At 61.7% G+C, this 25272-nt stretch overlaps 1 protein-coding gene across 1 annotated transcript in view; it reads right to left on the reverse strand.

Annotated features, from left to right (window-relative positions):
• Window positions 1-1694: 1694 nt before the first annotated feature.
• SCUBE3 (signal peptide, CUB domain and EGF like domain containing 3) overlaps window positions 1695-25272 on the reverse strand; it is a 37055-nt gene continuing 13477 nt past the window's right edge. Inside the window, exons 4-23 of the mRNA XM_075722311.1 lie at window positions 24675-24809; window positions 21359-21484; window positions 20285-20401; window positions 16292-16339; window positions 12463-12579; window positions 10369-10491; window positions 8215-8331; window positions 6904-7026; window positions 6161-6295; window positions 5736-5828; window positions 5534-5650; window positions 5290-5451; window positions 4810-5013; window positions 4547-4708; window positions 4096-4263; window positions 3832-3993; window positions 3389-3586; window positions 2781-2933; window positions 2018-2097; window positions 1695-1844 (exon numbers count right to left, since the gene is read on the reverse strand). Of these exons, the coding sequence (XP_075578426.1) occupies window positions 1695-1844; window positions 2018-2097; window positions 2781-2933; window positions 3389-3586; window positions 3832-3993; window positions 4096-4263; window positions 4547-4708; window positions 4810-5013; window positions 5290-5451; window positions 5534-5650; window positions 5736-5828; window positions 6161-6295; window positions 6904-7026; window positions 8215-8331; window positions 10369-10491; window positions 12463-12579; window positions 16292-16339; window positions 20285-20401; window positions 21359-21484; window positions 24675-24809 (2690 nt within the window). The remainder of the gene's footprint in view (window positions 1845-2017; window positions 2098-2780; window positions 2934-3388; window positions 3587-3831; window positions 3994-4095; window positions 4264-4546; window positions 4709-4809; window positions 5014-5289; window positions 5452-5533; window positions 5651-5735; window positions 5829-6160; window positions 6296-6903; window positions 7027-8214; window positions 8332-10368; window positions 10492-12462; window positions 12580-16291; window positions 16340-20284; window positions 20402-21358; window positions 21485-24674; window positions 24810-25272) is intronic.

Consider the following 25272-nt stretch of genomic DNA (forward strand, 5'->3'; position numbering starts at 1 on the left):
GCCGTGGTCCCCGGCCATGCCGGTCTGCGAAACGGGGGGAAGGCAGGCGGCGGTGAAAGGGGGGGTGGCAGGACGGGGTCCCCCCCTGGGCTCCGTGCCCCGCTCCCTGGGGAGGGCTCCTGCAGCATCCCGGCAGGACGAGCACGTGGAGAGGGATGGAGCCAAAAGCATCTGAAGGGACTTGGAAGCACGAAGCTTCCCCAGAGCCGGGGAGGGATGACTCCCTCCAGGGACCTCCATACCTGGGGGAGAGATTTCGGGGCTGAGCAGAGGGGCAGCTCCCCTCTCCTCCCAGCGTGCCCCGTCTCTCCTGGGTCTCAGCTCACCCCTGAGCCCCTGCAGGGAAGCAAAATGGTTCGCAACAAGCAGGTGATGGGGCCGAGTTTTGCATCCTCCTCGCGATGGGGCTTGAACAACCCACAAACCGCGGAGGATCAGCCTGAAAGCACGCAGCCACCCCAGCCGCTCCATCGCCTCCGTGGACGGACCGAGATGCCTCAAACCCCCTGCAAAAACTCACCCCGTCACACGCCGAGCAGGAGAGGCACCACCTCACCCCCAAACAGGGGTTTTTATCGGGGACAAACGCGGCAGAAAAGGTTGCAAAGCCTGAAAACGGCATCCCGCCGGTCAGCGGCAGCCCAGGGCTGGGTTTGCTTTGGGTGGGTGGGGTTTTTTTGTTACAAACGCACATTCTCATTTCTCAGGCAGGTATAAATATTGTCGTTTCTAGTAGAGAAAAAAACAAAAAAACACTTCCCTCTAAATAATATAAAGAAGACTCAAATGATTGCACTTAATACATATGAAGAAGGTAGAAAGGAGGATATCCTAGTGCACAAACATTTACTCCTGCTCTTCACAAAGCTTGCTTTTCCGAGTTACTCTTTGGCAGAGCTTGTAAGAAAGTCTGGTTTCTTGGCACAAGTGTTCTGGGGTGGGGGGGGGGTGGGGAGGAGAAAAACCCGAACCCGGCTGAAAGTCCTTCTCCTTTGCTCCCTGTTTTCGCCCGTGCAGCCAGACATTGTTCTCCGGGAACGTGGCTTGGCTGTGCTTTCCTCCCAGCGCCAGTGTGGCTCTCCGGCGGGACGGCCACCAGAGCCACCGCAGTTGCCGTTCGCTGGTATGCTTTGCCGATCTCGCCTTTAAAATTTTCTTTTTAATCAAGTATGCTTTTTTAACATTCTTTTCCCCCGATTCCTGCAAAGCGATGCCGAGACCCACGACCCAGGCGCTGCGATAAATACGGCGTTACCTTCTTGCCATCCTCTGCGAAAGCGCTCGGTGGGGCTGCAGCTGGCACCAGCCCCGTGGGCTGGAAGGACGATGACCCCCGCGACGTCCTGGGCTGCCGGTGGCACCGGGGAATGGGGACAGACCTGGCATAAAGGAAACCAGAGGGAGGACAGAGGCTGGCGAAAGGACCAGCGCTTCGGTTTCCTAAAATGAAGAAGCTGCTTCGGAAAAGAGGAGCGGCTTCGCTGGTGGCTGGATGAGACCGGAGCATCCCGCCCTGGCCAGGGGCACGGCTCTGTGGGGAGCGGCGGAGAAATCGTGGGGAGACGTCTGCGGGGTGAGAGGTGGCGGTCCTGACGGAGCCGAGCAGAGGAAGGAGAAAATCGGAAAGGAGAAGGAAGGGAGAAGAGGTTTTCCTTGGCTGCGGGGTGGCCCGGGGGCGGCGGGGGCACGGGGGGCTATTTGTAAGGCCGGAGGAAGCTGGAGACTTTGGAGCGGAGGAGTTTGATGAAGGAGCGGGGCAGCATCTCCTTGTGTTTCTCTGTGTACTTGAAGTAGTTCTGGGGGTGCGCCAGCACGTCGAAGAAAGCTTTGATGAGCTTCTTGTCCTGCGGGGAAGCCAAGCCAGGGCGGGGGTCACCATCCCACCCCCTGCGGCGGCTCCGAACCGAAGCCAGGAGCGCAGGGAGAGCAGGGGGGCACAGCCGGGGGGGAGGATGCTCCTGTGTGCCAGCGTCCCCCGGAGCCCCGCGCAGCGAGGACGCGGTGGGGACATGCTCACCTTGAGGATCTCCTGGTGGTTTTCGGAGGCGTAGAGCCTGCCGTCCCGCACGATGTCCTCCACCAGCTGCTCGTAATCCTCTGCAACACCCAACCGAAAAACACAGTCAGGGCAGGAGCCGTCACTTGTCCCCAAACCTCTGGTCCCCATCCCCGAGTCTGCTCCCCCCAAATACTCGGGAGGCGTGAATCTGGTCCCCATCCCCGAGCCTGCTCCCCACAAATACTCGGGAGGCGTGAATCTGGTCCCCATCCCCGAGTCTGCTCCCCCCAAATACTCGGGAGGCGTGAATCTGGTCCCCATCCCCGAGCCTGCTCCCCACAAATACTCGGGAGGCGTGAATCTGGTCCCCATCCCCGAGCCTGCTCCCCACAAATACTCGGGAGGCGTGAATCTGGTCCCCATCCCCGAGCCTGCTCCCCACAAATACTCGGGAGGCGTGAATCTGGTCCCCATCCCCGAGCCTGCTCCCCACAAATACTCGGGAGGCGTGAATCTGGTCCCCATCCCCGAGCCTGCTCCCCACAAATACTCGGGAGGCGTGAATCTGGTCCCCATCCCCGAGCCTGCTCCCCACAAATACTCGGGAGGCGTGAATCTGGTCCCCATCCCCGAGCCTGCTCCCCACAAATACTCGGGAGGCGTGAATCTGGTCCCCATCCCCGAGCCTGCTCCCCCCAAATACTCGGGAGGCACGAATTGGGGGTGACCCGGCTACCAAAGTGGGCAGGGAGGCACCGGTATGCGTCCCCCCTGCGCTCACCGTCGTAGGTGACGTAGGGGATCTGGAAGCCCCGGGCGCTGTTGGCTTCGCTGGTTTTGAAGTTGATCCACAGTTTCCGAGAGCGGGCGGTGAAGGCGATGGGCCTCTCGTAGGTCTGGCACGTCTCGTAGGTGGTGATGGAGGACGGGGAGGCTGCAGGGAACGGCGAGGGGACGCGCGATGCCGGATGCCCATCAGCAGAGCCACCCCCAGCTTTAACGTGCTTAAATGCTCAGGGCGAAGGGAGGCACCAGGGATGGGGATCATCTGTGCAGGGCGAGGCTGAGCCCTCCTCAGCCCTCCCGTTACACACCGTGGAAGTTGTCATTCCTTCCTTGCTTTGGAAAGCTCCAAATGGGGCTTTTTACCCCCCAAAAGAAGCACTGAGACCCAGGTGTGCAACCCTTAGCCCGTGCACATCCCCCTGATCCAGCAAGACACCGGGCAGCAGGGCGATGCCAATCCCCCCGCTCACCCAGTTCCCAAAAATCCCCTCCTGTGGCCTGGGGACGCAGCTTTCTCCCTTTGCACGAGGCAGTTCTGCCAAACCCCAGCCTTTTCCTCCCCCCGCTTCTCCCGTGAGCACCGCGGCGCGCTCGGTTACCTACAGTTTTTCCGCATGACCAAGACGTCGCCGCACTCGTCCTCAGAGGGGAGGAAGATCTCCGGCACCACGATGAGGATCTTGCGCTTGGGCGGCGGGTTGATGTTCCAGGTGCACTCGACGTTGGCGGGGTAATTCCCCGGGTAGTTGGGGGACTCGATGTAGCCCGTGTACTCGCCCAGCTCCCCCCCGCACTGCCGGTCTGCAAGGCATGGAGAGCCGGTTCAACTGGGAACCAGTGGCATGGGCACTGGGATGGGTGGCTTTACTGGGCAAGGGGGGAAGTTCTCCATTAGCACTGCTCAGTGCATACCCGCATGCCTGCCTGCATGCATAAAGCACAGAAACGTCCCCAAACTCTATTTTAAGGGATTTTGAAATAATTTTGAGGACGGACCCCAGTTCACACCATACTTGTCCCCCCACGTCACACCCCAGCTCGCCTACTTTTGCACTGGGACACGGAGGTGGAGCCGTCGAAGTCGGTGGTGGTGTTGCCGGGACAGGCGATGCAGTAATTCTGCCGAAAATCCGGCTGGTAGGTGCCCACGGCGCAGCGGATGCAGCGATGGACGCTCGTGTTGTAGTAATGCCCAGGGGAGCACTGGACTGGGGTGGGGTGGGGGGGTGTCAGAGAGCAAAGGGGGCTGCGTCACCCACCGGCACGGCCCCGCTGGGTGCCCCCCTCCCCGGGGACCGGCTCTGACCTACCTTTAGTGTCGCAGTCCTGGAAGGAGAGGGCTCCCTCGTGGCGGGTGGTCAGCCCCCCGCCGCAGGGGAAGCAGAGCGCCCGCCCCACCTCGGGCTGGTAGGACCCGCGGGGACACAGCTGGCAGGGCTTGAAGCCATCGGCCGAGTGCTGGCCGGGGGGACACTGACCTGGGGGCACAGGCATCGCTCAGTCCCGCCAGCCCTGGGCTCTCCCACCCCATGCCCAGCTCCTCTCCGCACCCCCCCAGCCTCGGCAGCACCAATAAATCTGGAGCAAGCGCTGCCCTTCCCGGCATCCCCTCTGAATACCCAAAATAGCAACTTCTGCGGGTCCTGGGGACGCTCGGGGCTTTCCCCTCTTCTGCATGGGGGCTGATGGTTGAGGCTGCAGCCCTGGACATCCCCCGGGTGCCCATCCCAGCCCCCCCGCACCCCTCCGTGCCCCCCTTACCCGTGCAGCCAGTGATGTTGGTGGCTCCCACCGGTCCGAAAGCATCACCGCGGGGACACAGGTCACAGGAGAGCTGCCCTTCCTTCTCCTGGTAGGTGCCGGCGGGGCAGGGGACGCACTGCTCTGTCTGGCCGTGGTAATACGTTCCCTGCGAGCAGCTGACTGAGAGCCGGGGGGGACGTCAGCGATGCGGCAGGGAGGCTGGCACCACCGGGGGGGACGCGGCCGGTCCCCCGCCCCGGGCACCCCCCGATGCTCCTTACCACACTTGCCGCCCAGGCGCTGCTGGCCTGGCCCGCAGCTCTCCTGCCGCTCCGGGGCCACGCTCAGCTTCCTCGCCACCTCGTACTCCATCCCCGCGAAGCGGAGCAGGAACCGCTCCTGGTTGATGGATTTCTTCAGGGCTTTGATGGCCGACTTCAGCTTTTTCTCCACTCTCTGTCGCAGGCAGTGCAGGTTGCAGCTGGCTGGGGATGCAGGGGGAAATGGGGGTGCAGGGGGGAAGAAACAGGGATGCAGCGAGAAGGGAGGGATGGAGAGGGAAACCCAGCAGGATTAAAACCATCTCCCAAATGCTCAGCTGCAAGCGCTACCCAGCACATCCCAGTCTGGCGCGGGATGAGGACCAGTTCAGCTGTCCGTGCTGCATGGGGATGGCACCATCCCTCCCGTCCCACCACCATCCCCCTGGTCCCACCACCCCTGCCTGCAGCCGAGGCGGGCCGAGCCAGCGCCGTGCCCACCTGTGATCTCCTCCGGCTTGACCTCCGCCTCGAACTCCAGCGTGATGCGCGTCACCTCCTTGTTGGAGGAGTTGCGAGCCCGGCGGCCCTTCCCCTTCTTGGACGAGTCACACTTGAGGTTGACGAAGGCGACCTGGCAGTCGGAGCAAGGTGCCGAACCGCCTGCGTGCGGGGGGACAAGTCAGGACCCCGTCCCTCCCGGGGGGACGGACATCCCCCCTGCCCCCCCGCCATCACGCCTCACCTTGTGCCCCAGCCTTCCCGGCCTCGTCCTGCTTGCCCTTGGCTCGCGGGTGCAGGTGGCACTTGGCATCCTTGATCTTAAAGGAAGCCTTTTGCTTGATTGGCGCAGCGACAGTCTCTAAAAGAAAAGGCGGGTGCTCAACAACCCTGGCCCGGGGCAGCCTGGCCGGCGGTGGCCGGGGGCACCCCGGGAGCCCCCTTACCGAGGCACTGCTGACTGCTGTTGGCGGGTCTCTGCTGGCCGCCCTGCCGCAGGACGGGGGTCCCACAGCTCACCGTGTAGCTGCTGTCGGACTCTGCGGGAAGGAGGAACAGGAGTCAGGGGATGCCGGAGCAGCTGCCCGGTCCCCGCGATGCTTTGCTGGGGTGATGCAGGGAGGCACGGCTGCACCGTGCGGGGACGACGCCCAGCACCCCACCGTGGGGATCCTGCACCAGGGACCCATCCTACGGATCTACACCCAGCGACGAGCCCCCCCGAGCAACCACCTCCCTCCCTCGCCCCAGCCACTACTTGGGTGCTCTGCACCCTGGATCTGCCGCTGCTCCTCTCCCCCCCCTAAGTTTGGGCCACGCAGGGAAACGGGGACCCCCCTGCCCATGCCGGCGGTGGCTCTGGCACTGGTACCTGGCAGAAAGCGGGCCTTAGAGGCGCAGGTGAGGGCACAGCTGTCCTTCTTGCCCGTCTTGTTGCAGGTGAGGGTGGCCCGCGGCGGCACCGAACCTGGCAGGCATTTCACCAGCTCTGAGGGACACGCGCCGGCTGGTGATGACAAGCGGGGACGCCCGTGGCTGGCACAGCCAGGGGACCTGCGAGGGACCCCTGCGCCCTCCCCGCTCACGGGGGGATTCACCGTGGAGGAGAAGGTGCCAGCGCGGCATGGGGACCCCAGACCAGCATCCCAACCACCCAGCTTCTCCTTGGGCATATGAGATGTGATGGCTGGGATTTCCATTTTTTTGGGGGGGGCAGCCTGTCCCCAACGAAGGGGGGGCAGTTGGGTACCAGGGCACTGCCAGGGCCATGAAAACAGTTCCTTTAGGGACACTTGCTGGTGCAAAAGCTGACAGCCAGCCCCGAGCACGGTCAAAAAAGCGAGACAACCGAGGGCAGAAGGAGCAGGGCAACACCTTACAGCACTTCCCATCCAGACCCATGCGAGATGGACACGGGGCCCCAGCCAAAAGCAGCCGGCCCCGGAGCACCCCTGTGCCGGGATGCCCCAAAACCCCTGCGCTCCCCCCACCTTGACCTTAATCCCAACAGCCTGAAGTGATGGAGGGGCCACGGGGCATCGGGACCCTCTGGCTGGGGGATGTCGGGGCTATGCTGGAGCATCCCCGGCCGCAATGGGTCCTGCCCCGACATACCTATGCAGTCCTTTTTGTTCCAGTGCAGCTTGCAGCCGGCGGGACAGGTACACTGGTAGCTGCCGGGCGTGTTGATGCAACCGAATTTGCAGCCCCCCCGGTTGATGCTGCATTCGTCGATGTCTGCAGGGAAGGAAGGAGAGGTGGTGGGTGAGGGGCAGCGGCGGGGGCCGAGCGGGCCCCCCCCGGCTCTGACACTGAGTCGCTGCATCATCTCAGGGCTGTGATTTTTGGATGGATAAATTGCACAACCCATGCCCAGTTGGAGACAGGGGGATGCACGCCGCAGGGCGCTTCCAGCCGTGCCTCCACCCTGCAGCCACGCCAGCCCCCCGGGGATGAGGGAAACCCCCGAGTCCCGGTGTCCCTGAGGGCCGGGTGGTGATGGGTGCAGCCCACCCAGGCTGAGCCCGGCCCTGGCCCCGCGGCGGGCTGGGGAGCAGCGGGGGGCAGCAGACGGAGCCGACATGGAAGCACTTAGCAGCCGAATTCAAAAAGCAGCTGCTCGGCAGCCCCGGCCCCTCTCCCTGCGGCGGGAACCCTCCGCCCCGGCCCAAAACGGGGGGCAGATCCTCCAGGCCTGGCACAAAGCAGGGGTAGAGGTGGGGAGCAGCCAGGGATGGTGCTGCCCCCCAAACACCCCACCCTGCCTGTCTCCCCCTTCTCGGGAACATCGGTGGGAGGCAGCAACCCCTCCATTGCAGGGTCACACCGAGAGCATCCCGGAGGCCGCTCTGGCTCGCGCCGGCTGCGTATTTTGGGAGCACGAGGAGGGTGGCTCGCACTCACCGGCCGGGCAGTGCTGGAGCACCCGGCCTCATGCCGCCGTCTCCCCGGGCCGACAGCGCCGCTGCCGCGACACGCTCCGGCAACCCTCCCAAAGCCTGTTTCATCTGCCTCCCCGCTTCCCGGGGCGCCGCACGCCCCCGCCCTTGGGAGCTATCTGCCTTGTGAAACTTAAATCAAACCCTTTTGATGTTCCCCTTCCCACCCCATCCCAGCTCCCTGCCAAAAACGCCGGGGATTTCTCCTTCTCTCCTGCTGCAGACAAGTCGCAAATTGTTCCTGTCGCTCCGTTTGAAGTTGCAGACACCAGTGTCTGGCTGCGAGCCCCCTCCCTGCCTGGCCCCAGCTTGGGGTACGCAGGGAACCGACCCTCCCCGTGAGCCCTTTTGGGTGAGCGGTATCCCCAGGGGTCCCGCAGCAACCGTGCCATGGGGCTGCCCCATCCCTGGGTGCCCCGTGTGCCTCCCCAGGACCCGAACCCGCCGGGGTGATGGGCTCCTCCTGCCAGCATCCAGCCGGCCCTACCTCCACAGTGGGTGAGCCCGTACAGCGTGTAGCCCTTGTTGCAGAGGCACTGGAAGCTGCCAGGGGTGTTGATGCAGAGGTGGTCGCAGGTCCGGTCGAAGGAGCACTCATCGATGTCTGAAGGAAAGGCAAAGGGGAGAGCTGAGGGCTGGCAGGGCGGAGGGGCAGCCCCCGGCGCAAGGGCTGTCCCCTTCCTGCTCCGATTGCTCCAGCAAGCTGGGGGCTACACTGGGGGATGCTCTGGGACCCTGCACCGGGATACTCCAGGGATCCAGCACTGGGATGCTCCGGAACCCTGCACTGGGATACTCCAAGAACCCTGCACTGGGATGCTCCAGGACCCTGCACCGGGACACTCCAGGGACCCTGCACTGGGATGCTCCAGGGATCCAGCACTGGGATGCTCCAGGGATCCAGCACTGGGATGCTCTGGGACCCTGCACCAGGATGTTCCAGGGATCCAGCACCAGGATGCTCCAGAACCCTGCACCAGAATGCTCCGGGGATCCAGCACCAGGATGCCCTGGGGACCCTGCACCAGGATGCTCCAGGACGCTGTGCTCCCACCCTGCCTACCTCCAAGCTCCCTCCTTGCCTGGTCCAGCTGCTACTCCATGGCAGCAGCAGCCCACTGCACCAGCACCCCCCTTCCCCAAGCTCCTGCAGCCCCCCTGCACTTCACACAAGCCAAACAGGGCCAGCACCGTGCCCTTGGCGTGGGGTGGCTGCGAGAGCCCCCGGCTGCTGCCCAGCCAGGGCCCTGCCCCGTGCCGGGAGGGACACTGCGCAGGCAGCTCCTGCCCCGGGGACGGTGCCAGCGATGTCTGCTTGCCCCTGCAGGGCCCCTCGCCGGGGCAGGGAGGTCCTGGCTGGGCAGGTGAACCCAACCCGGCGGGTTTGAGCATCATTTCATTGGCTTCATTAAGTTAATTGCCGCGCTCGCGTCAAACTCCCAAGAGCACAGAACCTGGACGGAGATGAAAGCGGTCGCAGCCCTGGAGTGCACCAGCCTGCTCCTTCCCCGGCCGTGCGCTTTCGGGAGGCAACACTTGAGCTCATGCACAGCCACCGTGCTGGCCTCGGCCATGGGCTGGGGGGGCAGAGCCCCGTGCTCCCCCCGGGATGGCCCAGCGACCTGCCGGGTTGTTTAAACCTGCTGGGTTTATGTGGGATGTGCAGGAGGATGTTGTGACAGGGAGAAAAAAGTGGGAACAGCAGTGCGGAGCAGCCAGCTCCCTCTGGAGCGAGCAGGATGCATCTTCCTCCTCCCCTCCTGCCCTCCGACAGACAGGGGAAGGAGGAAGCCTTTTGCAAAAGCCACTGAAGTCCTTGCTGTGCCTTGATGGCTTGCAAAAATGGTGCATCCCTGAGCAGAGCACGATCCAGTCCCTGCCACCGCCGGGTGGCTGGTGGAGGGGGAGAGGCAAGGCAGGACAGGTCCTGCTGCTCTTCCTGTCCCCTGTCCCAGGAAAATGGCGGCCTCTCGAGACCAGAGAAAGCAGCCGGTGTGTCAGTGCGTGTGCTTTAGCTGTGAGCTATGGTTGCGATGCTGTGGCATCGCTAGCAAAAACTTTGTGCAATAAAGTGGAGCAGCTTGGGAGAAGCCCAGAGGTGTCAGGGTGGGTGCTGAGCTCCCTCCCAGGACACATGGGGTGCTGTGGGGGTCCCCAGTCCCCTGGCATGGGTGGTCCGGAGCAGAGCCGATGGCCCCAGGCTCGGGGAGTGCTCACTCCCAGGGCTGCTGGCAGGGACGGCTCCCTGTGCCCGGGGCAGAGCTGCGTCCCAGCCCACGGGGCTGCAGGGAACGTCGTGACTGTCATCCCAGCCCTGAGTAAGGCCGGAGGATTTCACCTGGCATCGGCCTAATGCTGGCTTTAACTCTGCTGCGAGAAGAGCCCAGAAATCCCCAGCGTGGGAGCGGGGCTGGGACGGCAGCCCAGCTCTGCAGATCAAAGCGCTAAGCCCCAGACCAGAACCCAAATCTAACGCTAATCCCCCAAAGGATGTACACGGTCCAGAGGAAAGCAAAGAGGAAGGAGTAACCGGGCCAGCACTGCTCCGGCAGCAGCCGTGGGAGGGCCGAGAAACGCCGGAGGGCAGGGAGAGGTGATGTCCCCGGGCAGGGCAGGGTGCCGGGGTCCCGCTGCTCCTTACCTTGGCAGTTCCTCTCGTTGATGAGCAGCTTGTAGCCCTTCTTGCAGCTGCACTCGAAGCTGCCCACCGTGTTCCTGCAGATGTGGTCGCAGCCGCCGTTGTTGAGCCGACACTCATCGATATCTGGCAGGGACAGGGGACACGCGTCATGCCCTGGGATGCTCGGCTGGGAGAGCGGGGTCCTCCTGTCCGGACCCCATCCCCACCAGGAGCCGGCAAACGGAGGAAACCCTTTGGGGTCTGATGGTCGTCGGGGGAACGTGGCTGTTGGTTTTATCTGGGTGCATTTGGGGAGCCGATGCATGTCACTGGGGACACCAGGGCAGGTCAGGGCTCCTGGGCTCGGCTCCCCTTGGAAGTTGTGCAAATCGTTTAATTTCTGCAGGTCTCAGCATCCCCCGGAGCAGAGCCAGGAGCCAGCGTCTCCGAAAGAGCCTGGCAGCTGGGGCAAAGCACCAGACCAGAGTCTGCAGAGTCACAGGTTTGGGCTGGGGGCTACTTTTGGGGACCAGGAGCAGCAGGAAGAGCGAGCAAGCCGGGAGGGGAAACCCCCTCCTTCAAAAACAGCCGCTTGACAAAATAAATACTTTTCAACCCTCACCTCTCTGCTTGCCATCTCCTCCCTGCCATAAACAAAGCTAAAAATGACAATGCACAATAACTGCAAAGAGCCCCATCCACCTGGAAAGAGGCTGGGACTTGGTTTTTTGCCTCCTTTTTTTTTCCTTTTTCCGCTAATCACAAAATTTACTGCTAGGAAACGACCTGTAAAAGGGAAGGAGACCAGGAAGAGGCAGCCGCCTTCCCCATCCCTCCATCCCTGCGCCGCCAGCGCCGGGCAGCAGCTCTGCCTCTCTGGGGCTGGGGTTTCTTTTTACGACTGCGAGGGAGTGAGTTGTATACCAGCCCGCAGCCATAATAAAACCCCCAGACACCGGGGACGTGGCTCTGGGTTACTGCACGTTCCTGGAAACGGCAGAATTAGAGAAGGAAAGCGGGGTCGGGGGGATGCTCTGATAAAATAACAGGGGGCAGAGGGTTTCTGGAAGCAGTCAGCAGGTAGACAGGCAGCTCGCAGCAGGATGGGCTTTCCTTTCAACCGGGGTCAAGTTCCCGGAGCTGCCGAAAGACACAACGCAGGCGCCGGCCGGCCCCGGGGTGGCGGTGTCCCCTTGCCCGGGGCGGGGGCAGGTTTGGGGTGGTGGGGGTAACCGGTCTGGCCCGCTCCCCCTTGCAGAGGCAGGTGGATGGGGACATGGTGGAGCGTGCAGAGGTGCGTGGCATCCCGTGGTGTCCTCCCCCAGGCAGGACACGGTGCTTGGACCCAGCTGGGCAGTGACCACAGAGGCACGCACGCATCTCAGATTCCCAGAGCGGGTACAGATTTCCTGCACACCCAGCCCCTATCCATGGGGAAACTGAGGCAGGGGGGTGGAGCGAGGCAGGATGGGACCCTCCAGCCCCACAGGTTGATGGTTGGGCTGATGATCTTAAGAGATCCTTTCCAACCTTAATGATTTAGTCTAGTCTACCCTTGACTGGTTTAGAGTAGACTTGGTAGTGTAGGTTAATGGCTGGACTGGATGATCTTAAAGGTCTTTTCCAACCCAAATGATTCTATGATTCTATGATTCCTAGTTTTTATTTTCATTAAAAAATAATCCAGCCACCAAGCCAGGAAACATGAAATTATGACTCTTCCCTGAATTGGTTTAGTGGTGGACTTGGTAGCGTGAGGCTAATGGTTGGACTGGATGATCTTAAAGGTCTTTTCCAACCTACACGATTCGATGATTCTAAGTGCCATGCCATCACCTCTGACTCGACCTGACCCCCCCTTTCCTCCTCCCCACAGGCTTCCCCGGGGAGCGGGGCTGACCGCGGTGCCTTTAGCAAGGCGGCTGAGTTCCCACACCTGGGGTGCGATCCCCGTCCCCACCCCACGGATGCAAACACCAAGCGAGCGGAACGCTGCGGGCGACGTTGAGCCAAGCTAAAATCGAGCCTTTTCTAAGGGCACCGAGGACACAAGGAGGGGTCTGGGGCACCCTAGGGGGAGCAGCGAACACCCCGGCCTCGCTCGCACCCACCTACCTTTGCACGTCTTCCTGTCGGGCTGGAGCATGAAGCCCATGGGGCAGCTGCAGTGCACGCCCGTGGCTGCGTCGTGACACTTGCTGTCGCAGCCCCCGTTGTTCACAGCACACGTCTCTGCACGGAGAAGGGAGAGAGTGGCTGGGATGAGGGACCGGTATTTAAAAAGCTGGAGGGGGTCACGCCACCCCATGCCACCCAAACGTCCCCACGCCACAGCCTGGGAGAGGCAGCGGGTGCAAATGTCCATGCAGAGCCCGCTGCAGCCGCCCTTGTTTTTTTATGCACCAGCAACGAGGTCGTGGAGCCCACGAATTAATAAACACCCCAGGAACAGAGCGCGAGGGCCAGTGGGGTAAGGCGTTAATATCTGGTGATCCCGCAGCACCTTCCGCCTCTGCAGATGACCCAGCACTCGTCGCCTTTCCCATCGCCCCGCCACGCACCCGGGTGCTGCTCCCCAGGCATTTCGGAGGTGAAATAAGGGTGCCTGTGATTCACCCCAGGTTGCAGGCAGCGCTAAGGCAGGGAAAAGCACCCAGATTTCCCAGCTCGCCATCCAAACCCCTGTGCAACCCTCCCACCTTCCAACAACCTGCTCTTATATACTGGGTATCTGTATTTAAGGTAGAGAGGGGAGTGGGTACAGCCCTGTCCCCTCGTTAGAGGATGCTTTATTAATCGCAGCCAGGAGCAGAGCGGCTCCCAGCAGTCCCGGGGAGGACGGGGTCGGGGACACGGGCAGGGAGGTGCAGGCAGAGCCGCTGCCTGTTGCGAAACAGGCGACACTCAGGGCTCTGGGAAAAGCGGAGGTGGTTCGACGGAGACTCTTCGCTCCCAAAACCCGTCGGCTTTTCAGCTGACGGAGGGAAAAGCGGCTCCGTGCGATTAATCCCGCCGCGCTCAGCCGCCACGCTGGCATCGGGGCCGCGTGCCCCCTGCAAACAGGGTCTGGTGGAGTCCAGCTTTGGCAGCGCCAGCGAGGAGGAACTGAATTTCCAAGTGACAAAGTCACAGCAATTGCTGTGCAAAACACAGCCAGAGCCGGGTCTCACTGGCGGTGCCCAGGCTGCAGCTCCCCGGGGATGCAGGTGCACAGCCCTGGTCCCCTGGCAGGGTGGCGGGGGGGGTCCCGGCCCTGTCGCTGCCACCAAGCCCCAAAGCCACGGGTGACCCTGCGCCGTCGGTCCCTAACCGTCACCCACCGCTCGGGCACGCCGGCCGGTCCAGTGTCACGGGCTAATTTGGGAGACGCTTCGTATAATTAGAACACACACACAGAGGCAGGCAGCATCAGTGGAAAAAAAATCCAATTTAAAAAAAATGCTAATTATTTCAGTATTATCAAAGTCAGCTGTGCTGGTAGGACTAGAAGGGACACTAATTTAAAGGAAGCATTTTCAGCTTGACAGCTTCCCTGTGAGATCAATCCTCAATTTCGGTCCTAACCACCAGAAGAATGGTTTGAAGTGCATTAAGTTGTTCACAAAGGATAATAAAATATTCCTTTCAGAAGGCTGGTTGCTTGGATAAATGAGGCATTTGGGCTTCAAGGAACCCAAGAGGAAAACGCCTTGAACAAATTCCTTGGAAAGAGCAAATCCCAGGTTCTCCCACTCTTTGTGAGCGCCGCACGGGGTGGGAATGACTGAACCATCCAACCATTTGCCGCAGGGCGAGGGAGCTGGGATCGCTCTGTGCTCGTCTTGCCGCTGCTATTTTTATGATGTCCCATAATAAGAGAACAAAAGGGACCATTTTACGAAATTAATAGCCAGCACAATTACAAAACTTAACGGCAAGGGAGGGATTTCTGCGGATATTATTCCTCCAGCCAGGTCCTCGCGCCGCATGCGGCCCGGCTGTGCCAGGACCCTTCCCCTCCCCGCGGCGCCGGGGCGAAGAGCGCGGTGCGGGCGACACCGCGCCGAAGGGAAGGGAAACTTTCTGGAAGCCCGATGAATTATTTAACACCAGGCTTTGTTCCAGCAGCTGATGCGGAAGCAGCCCAGGGAGGATTGATTTAACAGGGTTGCTGCTGAGATGAGACGTGGGCTCTGCTTTCAGCAGGACCGAGGAGCCGGAGAAGCAGCTGCAGCGGGCAGGACGGGGCTCTCCGGGGAGCACGGTGCCCTGGGCACGCTTCACCACGCTCGCAGCCTCCCCCAGCGCTGCGGCACCCGTCTCCCCTCCCAGCCCCTTTGCAAACTTTGGGAATTTCGGCTGAGATGTAAAGCAAGCCCTACTCGCCATCCCATGCAGATGCAGCCGGCGCCCGCGGTGTGCATGGGGTGGGAGCTGAGCCAGCACGGCTGCAGCACCACTGCGAACCCCTTTGCAAAGGGGTGACCACGTCCTAGGCTTGCAAAAGAACTTGGGAGGGGGCTGCTGGGGGTACCTGCGAGGCAGCGGAGGTTGGGCGGTGCGGGGCCCGGAGCTGTGCGGGGCCCCGGGAGAGCGGCATTGTTCGGCGGTGCCGGCAGCCCGGGGGCTGCTCCCAGCCTGGCACAAGCTGGCGTGACTCACCCAGCCACACAGGGCTTTGGCGAGGGCCTCCGCCGCGCAGGGAGGGAGAAGACAAAGCAGCTTGCACACACACACACGCTCTTTCCCACCCTCCTCCATCCCAGCTCCGGTCTCGCTTCCCGACCGCCGTGCCATGGGAATCCTCGCCCCTAGTCAGCACCCTTCGCTGCACCGGCTGTCACCGGAGACCGACGGAGCCCCTGCCCGTGCCCCCGCAGCGCCCTGCCCGCACACGCTCCGGCTTCGCCTCCACCTGCCGGGAAGCGGCAACGCAGCGGGATCGCGATCCCACGAGCCTAAGGAGATAATTGCGCGGTAATCGGAGGGATTACGGCCGAGTCGGCCGGAGCGCGGCGACGGCGCGGAGCTGGTGGTCCCCCCCCTTCTCTCACCCCCGTGGCAAAGGCTCTGCAGGGCCCCCCGAAAGCCGCGGTCGGTGCTCCCTGCCACCGGTGAGCCACGCGCCCACAGCTCCTCCTGGACGTGCCAGCAGTTTGCATGCACCCGGCACATCCACGAACAAGATTCCCCACCGCAGACAAGTCGCTGCGCCTTCAGACTGCCTCGCTTTCCTTGCTGGCGGAGCAGAGGTGTTGCCTTACCTTCGTGAAGGGCTTAGAGACCCGACGGGGGTTGCAAAGAGATCCTTGGGGAAGCAGCCGAGGTGCCCAGCCCGATAAAGGGTCATTGCAGCTCTGCAATTTGCTGCAGCTCTGCAATTTGCTGCAGCTCTGCAATTTGCTGCAGCTCTGGGCTGGGAGCCTCTGAGCGTGGTCAGCAGCTTCGCTGGGCCAGACCCCGGGACACCCTGAATGTCCCCACAGCCGCAGAGGGGACCGTCCGGGAGCGGGTGGGCTCCGGGAAGGAGTAACGCTGGGAGCGCACAGCGCAGAGACGGGCACGAGCATCCCCCTCCCCATCACGCAGCTGCCGGCAGCCCCCCGCTAGCTCCGCTCGGGCTTGCTCGGCGGCGGTGGGGGGGGATAACCATCGCCGCAGCCGCTGGAAAGCGGATTATCACCCCCTGCACCGGGCTGGATCGGCCAAAGCAACGCGAGAGCCCCCGCCTCATGCAAGCGCAGCCAGGGGAGGGTTTCTTTCGCTGTTCCCCAAAAGCAAAGTCCGCTGGCAGCCCGGGGCCAGGCTCGCTCTGCGGGGTTTAAAAGCAGCAGCAGGGGACAGGGTTAGTGAGGCATGCGGTTAGCACAAGAGCTCAGCCCCCCGAGCCCGGTTATGATCTCGAGATGAGAGACCGTCTACGGTTAGACCCCTTCAGAGAGATAGAGAGAACAAAAATATTTACCATTAGAAAACGTCTCAAGGATAACGTGTTGCTGGAAGTGTCTCTCCCCTGTTTAACATTATAAAAAAGTGATTTAGAAACAGTGTCCAGCAAGGAGCTCGGTTGGTGTCACACGTCAATGGGTTCGACTCCACTGCCTTTCCAGCCTGCTGGAAATTGTCCCTTTGGATTTTTTTCTCCCCCCGCCTCCCAGAAGAGCAAAAACCCAAGGTTTGAGTCCGGTGCTATCAAATCCTCCATCATCCTGTCCAAAGCATCCCGTGCCCTGCAGCTTGTCCAAACCCCCTCCGGTTTCACGCTCTGCATCGTGCTGGCCGCAGCCCCATGCGACAGGGAGGAAGCGCGTTACGAGGAGCGTTAGTGCAGCCCGTTAGTCTGGGGAATCGGGTCCTCATCCTCGCCAGAGCAAAACCAGTGCATGCCAGGGCAGGCTGCGATCCCCGAGAGGAGCCGTACAGACACCGTGCGGCCGTGGGCTTCGGGAAGGCGACCGTGTCCCGCCGGCGGCACTGGCACCACTTGGATTTAGCGACGAAGCTGGCCAAGCTGGCAGTGAGCCCACATTTTGGGTGTGCTTGGGCTGCTCAGCCTCAGCCGTGCAGCGGTGCACCCGGATGCAGGGAGCCCTGGCAAGGCACGGCACAGCCCCGGGGTGCTGAGCACCCAAGGGAGCATGCGGGAGCCCGGGGAGGACAAATGGCCAAGAAGGGGCTACGGGCAGCCTGGGCAAAGCCGCAGACCCCAAAATTGGTGCTAAAACACCTGGGGATCACTTTGGGGGATTGCCTCAAAAAATTAGCCTCAGCTCTGCCCTGCAAAGCTGCCTGGCACCACCATCTGGGACATGTCCCCCATCTTCCTCTCGGTCATTTTGGGGAGGGGACAAGGCACCCCAGCACCTTCTTTTGCTCCCGTGTGGGGACAGAGCCCCGTGGCAGCACTGGACTGAAGCCGGAGCCCCTGGGTGAGCACGGAGCTGGGGTGCTTGGGGCACGTGGAGCCCATCGCCCGTGGGACCGAGCGGAGATGAACGCATCCCTGCTTAACGAGAAACGATGCCGGGTCCGTGTGGAGGGGAGGACGGTGGACGGGGAAAGAGGGGAAACGCAGCCCCCAGCTGTGCCTGCGCTGTCCCAGGGGGCTCAGACCGAGGGCAGGGATTCAGCAGCAGGGACACGGGGTGCTGAGGCTCCGCAGGGACCGCGTCCTCCTCGGGGAGGTTGATGTGCATGGAGGAGCACGCACGGCATGCCCAGGGCCACCCGCCCCACGTCCCCGTGCCCTGCTTCCCCCTACCCTGCGGTCCCTTCGCTCTGGTGTCCCCAGCATTGACCTGGCAGCGGGGTCCGGGGCAGCCCCGGCTCCCAGCACCGCTCCCGGCACTGCCCCGGCTCCCGGCACTGCTCCCGGCACTGCCGGCTTCCCAAAGCTTGGGAGCATCGGCGGTGCCGCTGCAAACCGCCTGGGCGCGGGTCAGGAAATCGGCCATAAAACTTGAGCTGGGTTTAGTTTCCTTCTCCATCTAATCATATTTCCTCCCCATCCACCACCTCCCGCTCTGCCGGTGCTCGCCGCAAGTGGGGGAACGGCGACGGCTGCGCTGCACCCCAAATATTGGCGGGAGGGAGCTGCAGTGATGCCCTGGCTTGCAAATCTTCCTGGAAAGCCAAAACCTGCATCGACTGCGACAGCCCAGTTTGCATCTCCCCACAGGCGCTGCATCCTGGGCTGCTGGAAGGCGATTTTACATGTTTGGTTTGGGTTTTTTTTTTTTTTTTAAAAAAAAGGCTGCTTTTCGAGCATAAATATAAATATATAAGGTCATCGGCCTCCCCTCCCGGCTCCCCCTCCCCCTCGAGCCTGCAGACATGTTGGGAGCCATTAGGGCTGGCCCTGCTTTGCTCAGAGGCATGTTATTCATTATCTGCATTTTTAAAAGCAGCAATAAAAAGCGGAAAAATGAAAAACACCGGCCGTGGCCTAATGAAACTGTCATTCAAAGGGGCTGATCGTGCTTCCTGCCGCGTGGTGTGATCTGAAGGGAACCTGGACCAGGGGCCTGTCCCGGCAGCCCATCAAACGCACCGCGTACAATTTCAAAGCCTATGGCCCGGGGAGCAAGTTTGCGTTTCCCCTCGCTGGAAACTTTATTCCCCTTGAAATGATGAAATATTTCAGAGGAAATGGGGAAGGGGCGGCGGAGGGAGCACCGGTGAGGGGGGAGGGCTGTTTGCTGAGCCCCGGCTGTAAAACAAGAAAGGGTGGTTATAAATATCTGAGCAGGTACCTCGGCCATAAATCTGCCGGCTGGGCATCCCCGCGGGGCGGCCGCCGGCTCCCAGCGGCCGGAGCACAATCCCGCAGTGTTCCCGCCGTGGGGCTGGGGGGCCGGGAATCCCCCGGGGGACGCGGGAGCCGGGCGGGCCCCTTCCTGCGGAGAGGGGGCTGCAGACCCGCGAGGGATGCGAAAGGCACGGCGGTGGGGTTTCGGGCTGGCGCTGCTCCTAAAATCCTCCATCGCGCTGTTTAATTTTCCTCGGGAAGGTGGGCGAGGGGAGAGCTCACGGGGATGTACCGGCTCCGGTGGGAGATGCCTCCCCGGCAGACACGGCGCACGGCATGGGGACAAAGGGGGAGATTTTGGCCAAGGCCAAGAGGACGAGCGATTTTGGAAACCCCCAAATCCCGCCCTCATGCCTTTGGTACCTGGGGTCCGAGTGCTGAGACCCCCCGGCATCCCCCCTAAATGGCGAGATGCTTTGGAGAGCTGCTCTCCCACCCGCTGCACCCAGCGGGTCAGGAGCATCGGTTTGGTGCCAAACCTCCCCGCGTCCTCGCACCAACGCACGCGCAGGGACCTCCGTCCAGGAGGAACGCACGAGCCGACGCACCCCGGGGTCCCAAAGTCCCGGTCGGAGGAGCGCTCCCCACCCCGGGCACAGCAGTAACCCCACCGGAGGGTCCTCGGAGGGGATGCAACAGCCGCAGGAGCCAACAGGAGGATGGCGGGGACAAGGGGCTGCGAGCGCCTTGCAGCAGCACGGAGGGACCGGGATTAATCCTGGAAGCGCTGACGTTAAGGTAGCAGGCAGGCGAGCTGACGGGCAGGAGGGCTTTGCTGGGGGCTCAGCCCCGAGCACCCCTCGAGCCGGCGGGGAGCAGCCGGGGGCTCCTCTGCTGCTCGCCCCGCGGACGGAGCCGTCTTTGGAAAGCGCCGAGGGTTTTCTCTTCAGGCACAGCGGGGACACGGGGAGCCAAAAACCTCTCTCTTGCTTTCAATTCCTTTTTCTTTTTTATTTTGCAATAAGAACTCAAATGTCTAGAGCAATTTGTGGGCTTAATCACTCCCCGAATGTAACATTTTTTTAAATCAAATCAGCTGTTAAACAGCACAAGCATATGAAACCAGTAAAACTTCTATCTCTGTTTGATGTTTTACAATTTGAAAACACACACAGGAAAAGGACAATTTTGGGGGTGGTTGAGTTGTCGGGTTGTTGGGGTTTTGGTTTTTTTTTTTTTTTTTTTGCAAGACAATTGTTCCTGAGCCGAGGCCCCGCAGTGCCAAGTCGGAACAGATCGCCGCGGCCAAATCTGTCCCCTCCGTGTCCCTCCCCGAATGCTGCCGGTGACAGTGACAATTTCTAGCATGGGGACATCCTCGCCCGCTCCCCGCAGCGGCACGGGGGCAGGCAGGGACTCCTGCCCACCCACCGGCACAACCGGCCTCTCCCCAAACATCACCCCAAGCATCCCCACAGCCACTTTTGCTCCCCGCGGTCGAGCGGCGACGCATCCCTGAGCCCCGCGGGTACCCGCAGCATCCCTCACACATGCCCCAAGTTTCTCCAATCTCAGCAAAAGGAAACGCCGCATCCCCAAAGCTTGGGAAAAACCCCTTCATCGGGCCAAGAGCAAATTGCCCAGGGAGGAAGGCGAGCCATCCCGCATCCCGACCCACATCCCCGCGCCCAGGCGATGGCTCGCACCTACCTATGCACGTCACCCCGTCGGAGTGCAGCAGAAACTTGACGTGGCAGCCGCACTTGGGCCCCTGGTCGGTGTCGTCGCAGGTGTGCTGGCAGCCCCCGTTCCCGTAGTTGCAGGTCACTGCGGGAGGCAAAGCACTGGCCGTCACCCGGGGCCCCAGCCCCTCTCCTCCCCACCCGGCATCCCCAAGCAGTAGCATAAAGCCGGCTTGGAAAAACCTCGGAGAGATCCCTCCCTCCTGGATAATTTCTAAAGGCCTTCGACTTTCCCTGCGGGATCTTGGCAGATGCAAACTGTTATGTGGTTTCTCGCGTCTTCCCTTTGCATATCTGCTAAATGCCACCGGCGGAGCCCGAGCAAAGGGGACCCGTGGGCTGGTTGCCCCTGACCTTGGATCGGCGTTACAGGGGAAGGGTGGGACTTTCCCGATCTCTGGAATGACTCAGGTGCTCCTGGGAATCCCTGCCAGCCCTCCCCGGGGGGCAAGGCGTACTGTTCATTTAGCTTGGAGGGATAATAGGCTCAGAGGATTAAAACTCCATTTGATCAGCAATTTTACACATTTGCTGCAGACAGCAAATGAGAAACAAAATAAAAATAATTGCATAAACACATACATATCTATTTAATAAACCTGGCAATGCCAGCAAGATGCTGGCAGGAGATCAGACAGGCTGAGAGCACCGCATCCCCCGGGGAGAGGATTCCTGCGCTCCTCCCGTGCCCATCACACTCTCCCTGTTCATCTCCCCTTGGGAAAGCGAAACGGTGGGACAGGGACAGGGGATGCTGCCTCTGGGACCCCCTTTAACTGCCATTTCAGCCCGCTCAGTGTAAGGGCACGATGTCTCGTGGGGACACGGCAGAGGGGGATGCCAGGAGCGTTGTCTGCAAGGGCAGTGGAGGCAGAGCCAGGCATGCCAGAGGAAAATGAAGCCGGAGGGCTTCAGGCTCGATAAATCAACCAGTCCCAGGGAGCGTCAGAGCTTTGCAGCAGGGCTGGGAGGGGTCTGTACCACTGGGACAAGGTTAGGGGTCCCCGGGAGGCCGTATCCCCATCCCTGCAGTGCTCCTTACATTTGCAGTCGCGTTGGTTCTTGGTGAGCTCGAAGCCGGGGCGGCACTCGCAGGCGATGCCCCCCTTGGGGGTCTCCCGGCAGATGTGGGCGCAGCCGTGGTTCTTGTTCATGCAGTTCATTCCTTCTAAAAGAGAGAAGGAAGCAAAGAAAAGCTCCAAAAACTCGCCGGCACTGGTCCGTGGTGGCAGAAGGATGTCTGGGGCGGGGTGGCGATGGGGAGATGGAGGCAACGAGGGGAAAACCTCGCAAGCGAGGAGCTTAGGGGGGACAGGATAACCCCGGGCAATGCATCGAAGGGCAGCACGTCCTGGCACAGAGCTGCTCGGGAAGGTGGACAAAGCCACCTTGAACCTTTGATTCCCTCCCACCACCTTGGGCGAGACCCTGCTCCCACGCCTCGGGGCAAGCAGCGGACGCAGAAGCTGCTGCCGCTGCCCACCAGCCCTTCCTGGCACCGAGGGGATGGAGCGATGCAGCTTCTTTTTGGAAGATGAAGAGGACGGGGTGAGCACGGTTGTGACTGCAGATGCCCAGGCAGGCAGTCGTGGCATCGTTCAGCAGGGCAAGGAAGGGGATTTGGAGGGGCAGAGCTGGCTGCTGGGGGGGACAGCGCTGGAGCTGCTGCACCGGGATGAGCCCCAGGGCTGTGGCCGTAAGCTACAGGATGCACTGACAGCCCGGGGAGGATTCACACACTGGCAGCCCCTGGGGAATGAGGGTTTGGGGACTGGTTCCCACTACCGGAGCTGCCGTTTTGCCCTCGCTGACCTGTCCACAGCCCCCTCCCACCCCGGCCTCTCTTGGCGCACGGGGACACCCAGCAGCAGAACGCTGGGTTCAGCGCATGCCGAACGGGGCATTGGCAGGAGTTTATGAGCCATTTAGCAAAACCCACAGCAAGCCGGGGATGGCCCTCCAGGAGATGCAACTGCCTGCTCAGGGCCTTTTTCTGGCAGAGGGAAGGGGTCGGGTCCCATCCAGGCACCCAGCGCTGAGACCACCGTGGGGTGAGGGATGCTGGCGTCAGGATGGGGGACCGGGCAGAGCTGCAGGCCCGTGGGCTGCCAAAAGCCTGGGGCAGGAGGGTAAGGGAAGGTCCTTATGGTGTCAGGGCACCGCGACGGAGGATGCTGAGATGCACCTAGCAGGCACGGGAAAGGTTAAAAACCACAGGCTGGAGCCTGGGGGTGTCCCAGGCTGCTCCCCATCACCTGCCCTGCAGATCCCACCTGGAGCCACTCCAGGGCAGGGTGATCACCCGTAATTGCAGCAGCAGGCGAGCCCTCTGTGATTAGAGCCTCCTGCCTCCAACCACACCAACCCTGCCTTCCCTGGCCTCTGTGCCAGGGCTGGGAACCCCCAACCTGCAGGGAGCCCCACTCCGTTCCCCCGGCACCCTCCAGCCTGCCCCGGGGCCGGGATGCTGCTGCGAGCCCCTGCGCTCCACCCAGCCCTGCCCCGGGACCCCCCGGGGACAGCCAAGCGCTCTCAGCCTCTCCTCTGAACAGCGGCTTTTCTCTCCCCCTCTTTTTTATTGCTGCTCTTTACTACCTGGCAGCATCTCTGCTGTCTCCCGGGTACCACATTGGACACAGAGGCCACCGGGGCTGACCCTGCCACACTGCTGCTCCCCTGGAGATGCTACCTTCCAGAGAAGCCAGATCCCGACGGCCGGCAGTCTGCAGAGATCCCCCGGCACGTCCCAGCAGAGACGCAAGCTCTGGCGTCCGTGTGTCCTGGCTTCCCTCCAGGCCAGGATGGCCACATGCTGTTTGCCTAAGACTCCCCGAGCGATTCCACCCGGGCACAGCATCCTCCTCCGCCGCACGAGGCTGGGACACAGCAATCCCTCCGTGCCTACAGCCCCCGCCCTTGAGCTTCGCACCCCCTTAATCCTTCCTCTCCCTGCAACATGGTCATCTGCTCTGGCACCGGCACCGTGTGAGGACCCTGCTCGCCCCTTTTGCTTTCGGTGGCTCCGCTGTCATCGTTGGGCTGAGCGTGATGGGGTTTAAAGGCACCGATACCCCAGCGAGCCCCAGCCCTTGGCCTCTCCTTACTGGGAGGGACTGGCCAGCGCGAGGGAGAGGGTCGCGGTGCTGCCGGAGAGGGGTCCTGGGCTCCATCCCCCGGGCCTCCTGACCCAGCAGCATTTCATCCCCTCTGCATCAGGAGGGAGAGGGGAAAGCAAGAGGGAGATTGAGAAACAGAAAGAGCAGAGGGAAAGCAGAAAGTCTCCTGCCAGGGTAGGAGAAGAGAGACAAGGAGCTGGCAAGGACCCCAGAAGGAAGGAAGCAGCCATAACGTTGAGGTTTAGCTTTCTAATACTGAATGCTTCTGCCTTGGCAGTGCCCAAGGAGCCAGGAGTAAAGTCAGAACAGGCTTTAACATCGGACCCCAAATTGTCCTCAGCTCTCCGCTTTTTCCAGGCTCACAGCCCGGGGACCAGCTGCAACCCTCCCACCCCTTGTCCTCAGCAGCCGCTCCTGAGCCCGAGCTCAGGGACCACGTAGCAGCTACAAAATCAATCGCAGGGTGCAGAAGCAACACAGACACCCCCGGGCCAACAACGCTCTGCAGCCGTGTAGCTCGGACACCAGCTCAAAACCCAGCACCTGCACCCCTGTCCCCAGCGCGGGCCACCCACTGGTGTCAGCGGGGGGATGGAGCGGCCAGCTCGTCCCTCGGGGGCACAGGGCACGGGGACACAGGAGATGCCCCGGCAGCTGCTGAGCTGTCCTGGGCTGGGCGAGATTCCCCGGGGAGCTGGAAAGATCAACGCAGCTGGGAAGGGGGAAGGAGGAAAGCAAAAACACTCAGCCGGCTTTGCCAAGCAGAGGAGATAAAAATCAGCAGAGACACAAAAATCTCTCATTTCCTCCTATTTTGGCTAAGAGATTGCTCCAGACGGCAGCAATTTAGAGCTGATATCGAGACGAAGGGCTCGATGCTGCACAAGACCTGGCAGGAGAAGACGAGTCTTGCAGGGCGGCGTGAGGATCTCCGGGTACCTTTTATTTAATAAAAGGCTCTGGATACAGGATTAACGTCCTCTGTTTGGTATTACTGTGCTTGATTAAGGGGCCCGCGAGGGTTTTGTTATGGAGGTGTTCATTAGCCCCACAGCATCCTCTCCCAACGTGCTCAGAATAAATTTGCTTTTAAATCTGCAGCGCTGAGAAGGGTCACGAACCAGCACCAGCACCCAAAGCCAGGCACCACACAGGGGTGGCCAGGGGTGACGGGGGCCAGACCTGCCTGGTACGCACCAGGGATGGAGGGTGCCCCGGGGCAGGGAGATGCCGCGCACTAACCTTCGGGGCGCTGGATGCAGGTGTGCTGGTTGTCGCTGAGGAAGAAGCCCTCCCGGCAGAAACACTCGTAGCTGCCCATCATGTTGACACAGGTCTGCTGGCAGCCGCCGTTGCCCTCCGAGCACTCGTCCAGATCTGCAAAGGGAAGGAGGCAGGGGGTGAGCGTGGCTCCGTGGCATGCCAAGGGGATGGGAACCGGCTGGGACAGATTTGCTAGGTAGCAGATTATTTCGGCTTTACATCCGTGATCCCCCAGCTAAAAGAAAGGGGGATGCTTTAGGGGTGCAGGGGATGAAGGCAAAGCACATCAAGGGGTGGGTCGCAGAGGCCATACAGCTTCCCCAGCTGATGGGCAAAAAAGGTCTGGCCTCATTTTACAGAAGGGAACACCAAACCACAGAGAAAGGGATTTTCCTTGTCCCGGGACCCTCAAAGCACCCAGGATACTGGGCCAGGATGCCGGCTGCAGCCATCCCCTGCTCCTAGCCCCTCCGAGCCCGCTGCCGGCTGGGGATGCCTGCACTTCATTAGGGGGAGCTGGGAAACCTTAGCCTGGAGCGGGGATAATTACTTGTAAGGAGACTCAAATCCCCAGCAG

The sequence above is a fragment of the Pelecanus crispus genome, chromosome 17 (assembly GCF_030463565.1).
Source record: "Pelecanus crispus isolate bPelCri1 chromosome 17, bPelCri1.pri, whole genome shotgun sequence".
NCBI lineage: Eukaryota > Metazoa > Chordata > Aves > Pelecaniformes > Pelecanidae > Pelecanus > Pelecanus crispus.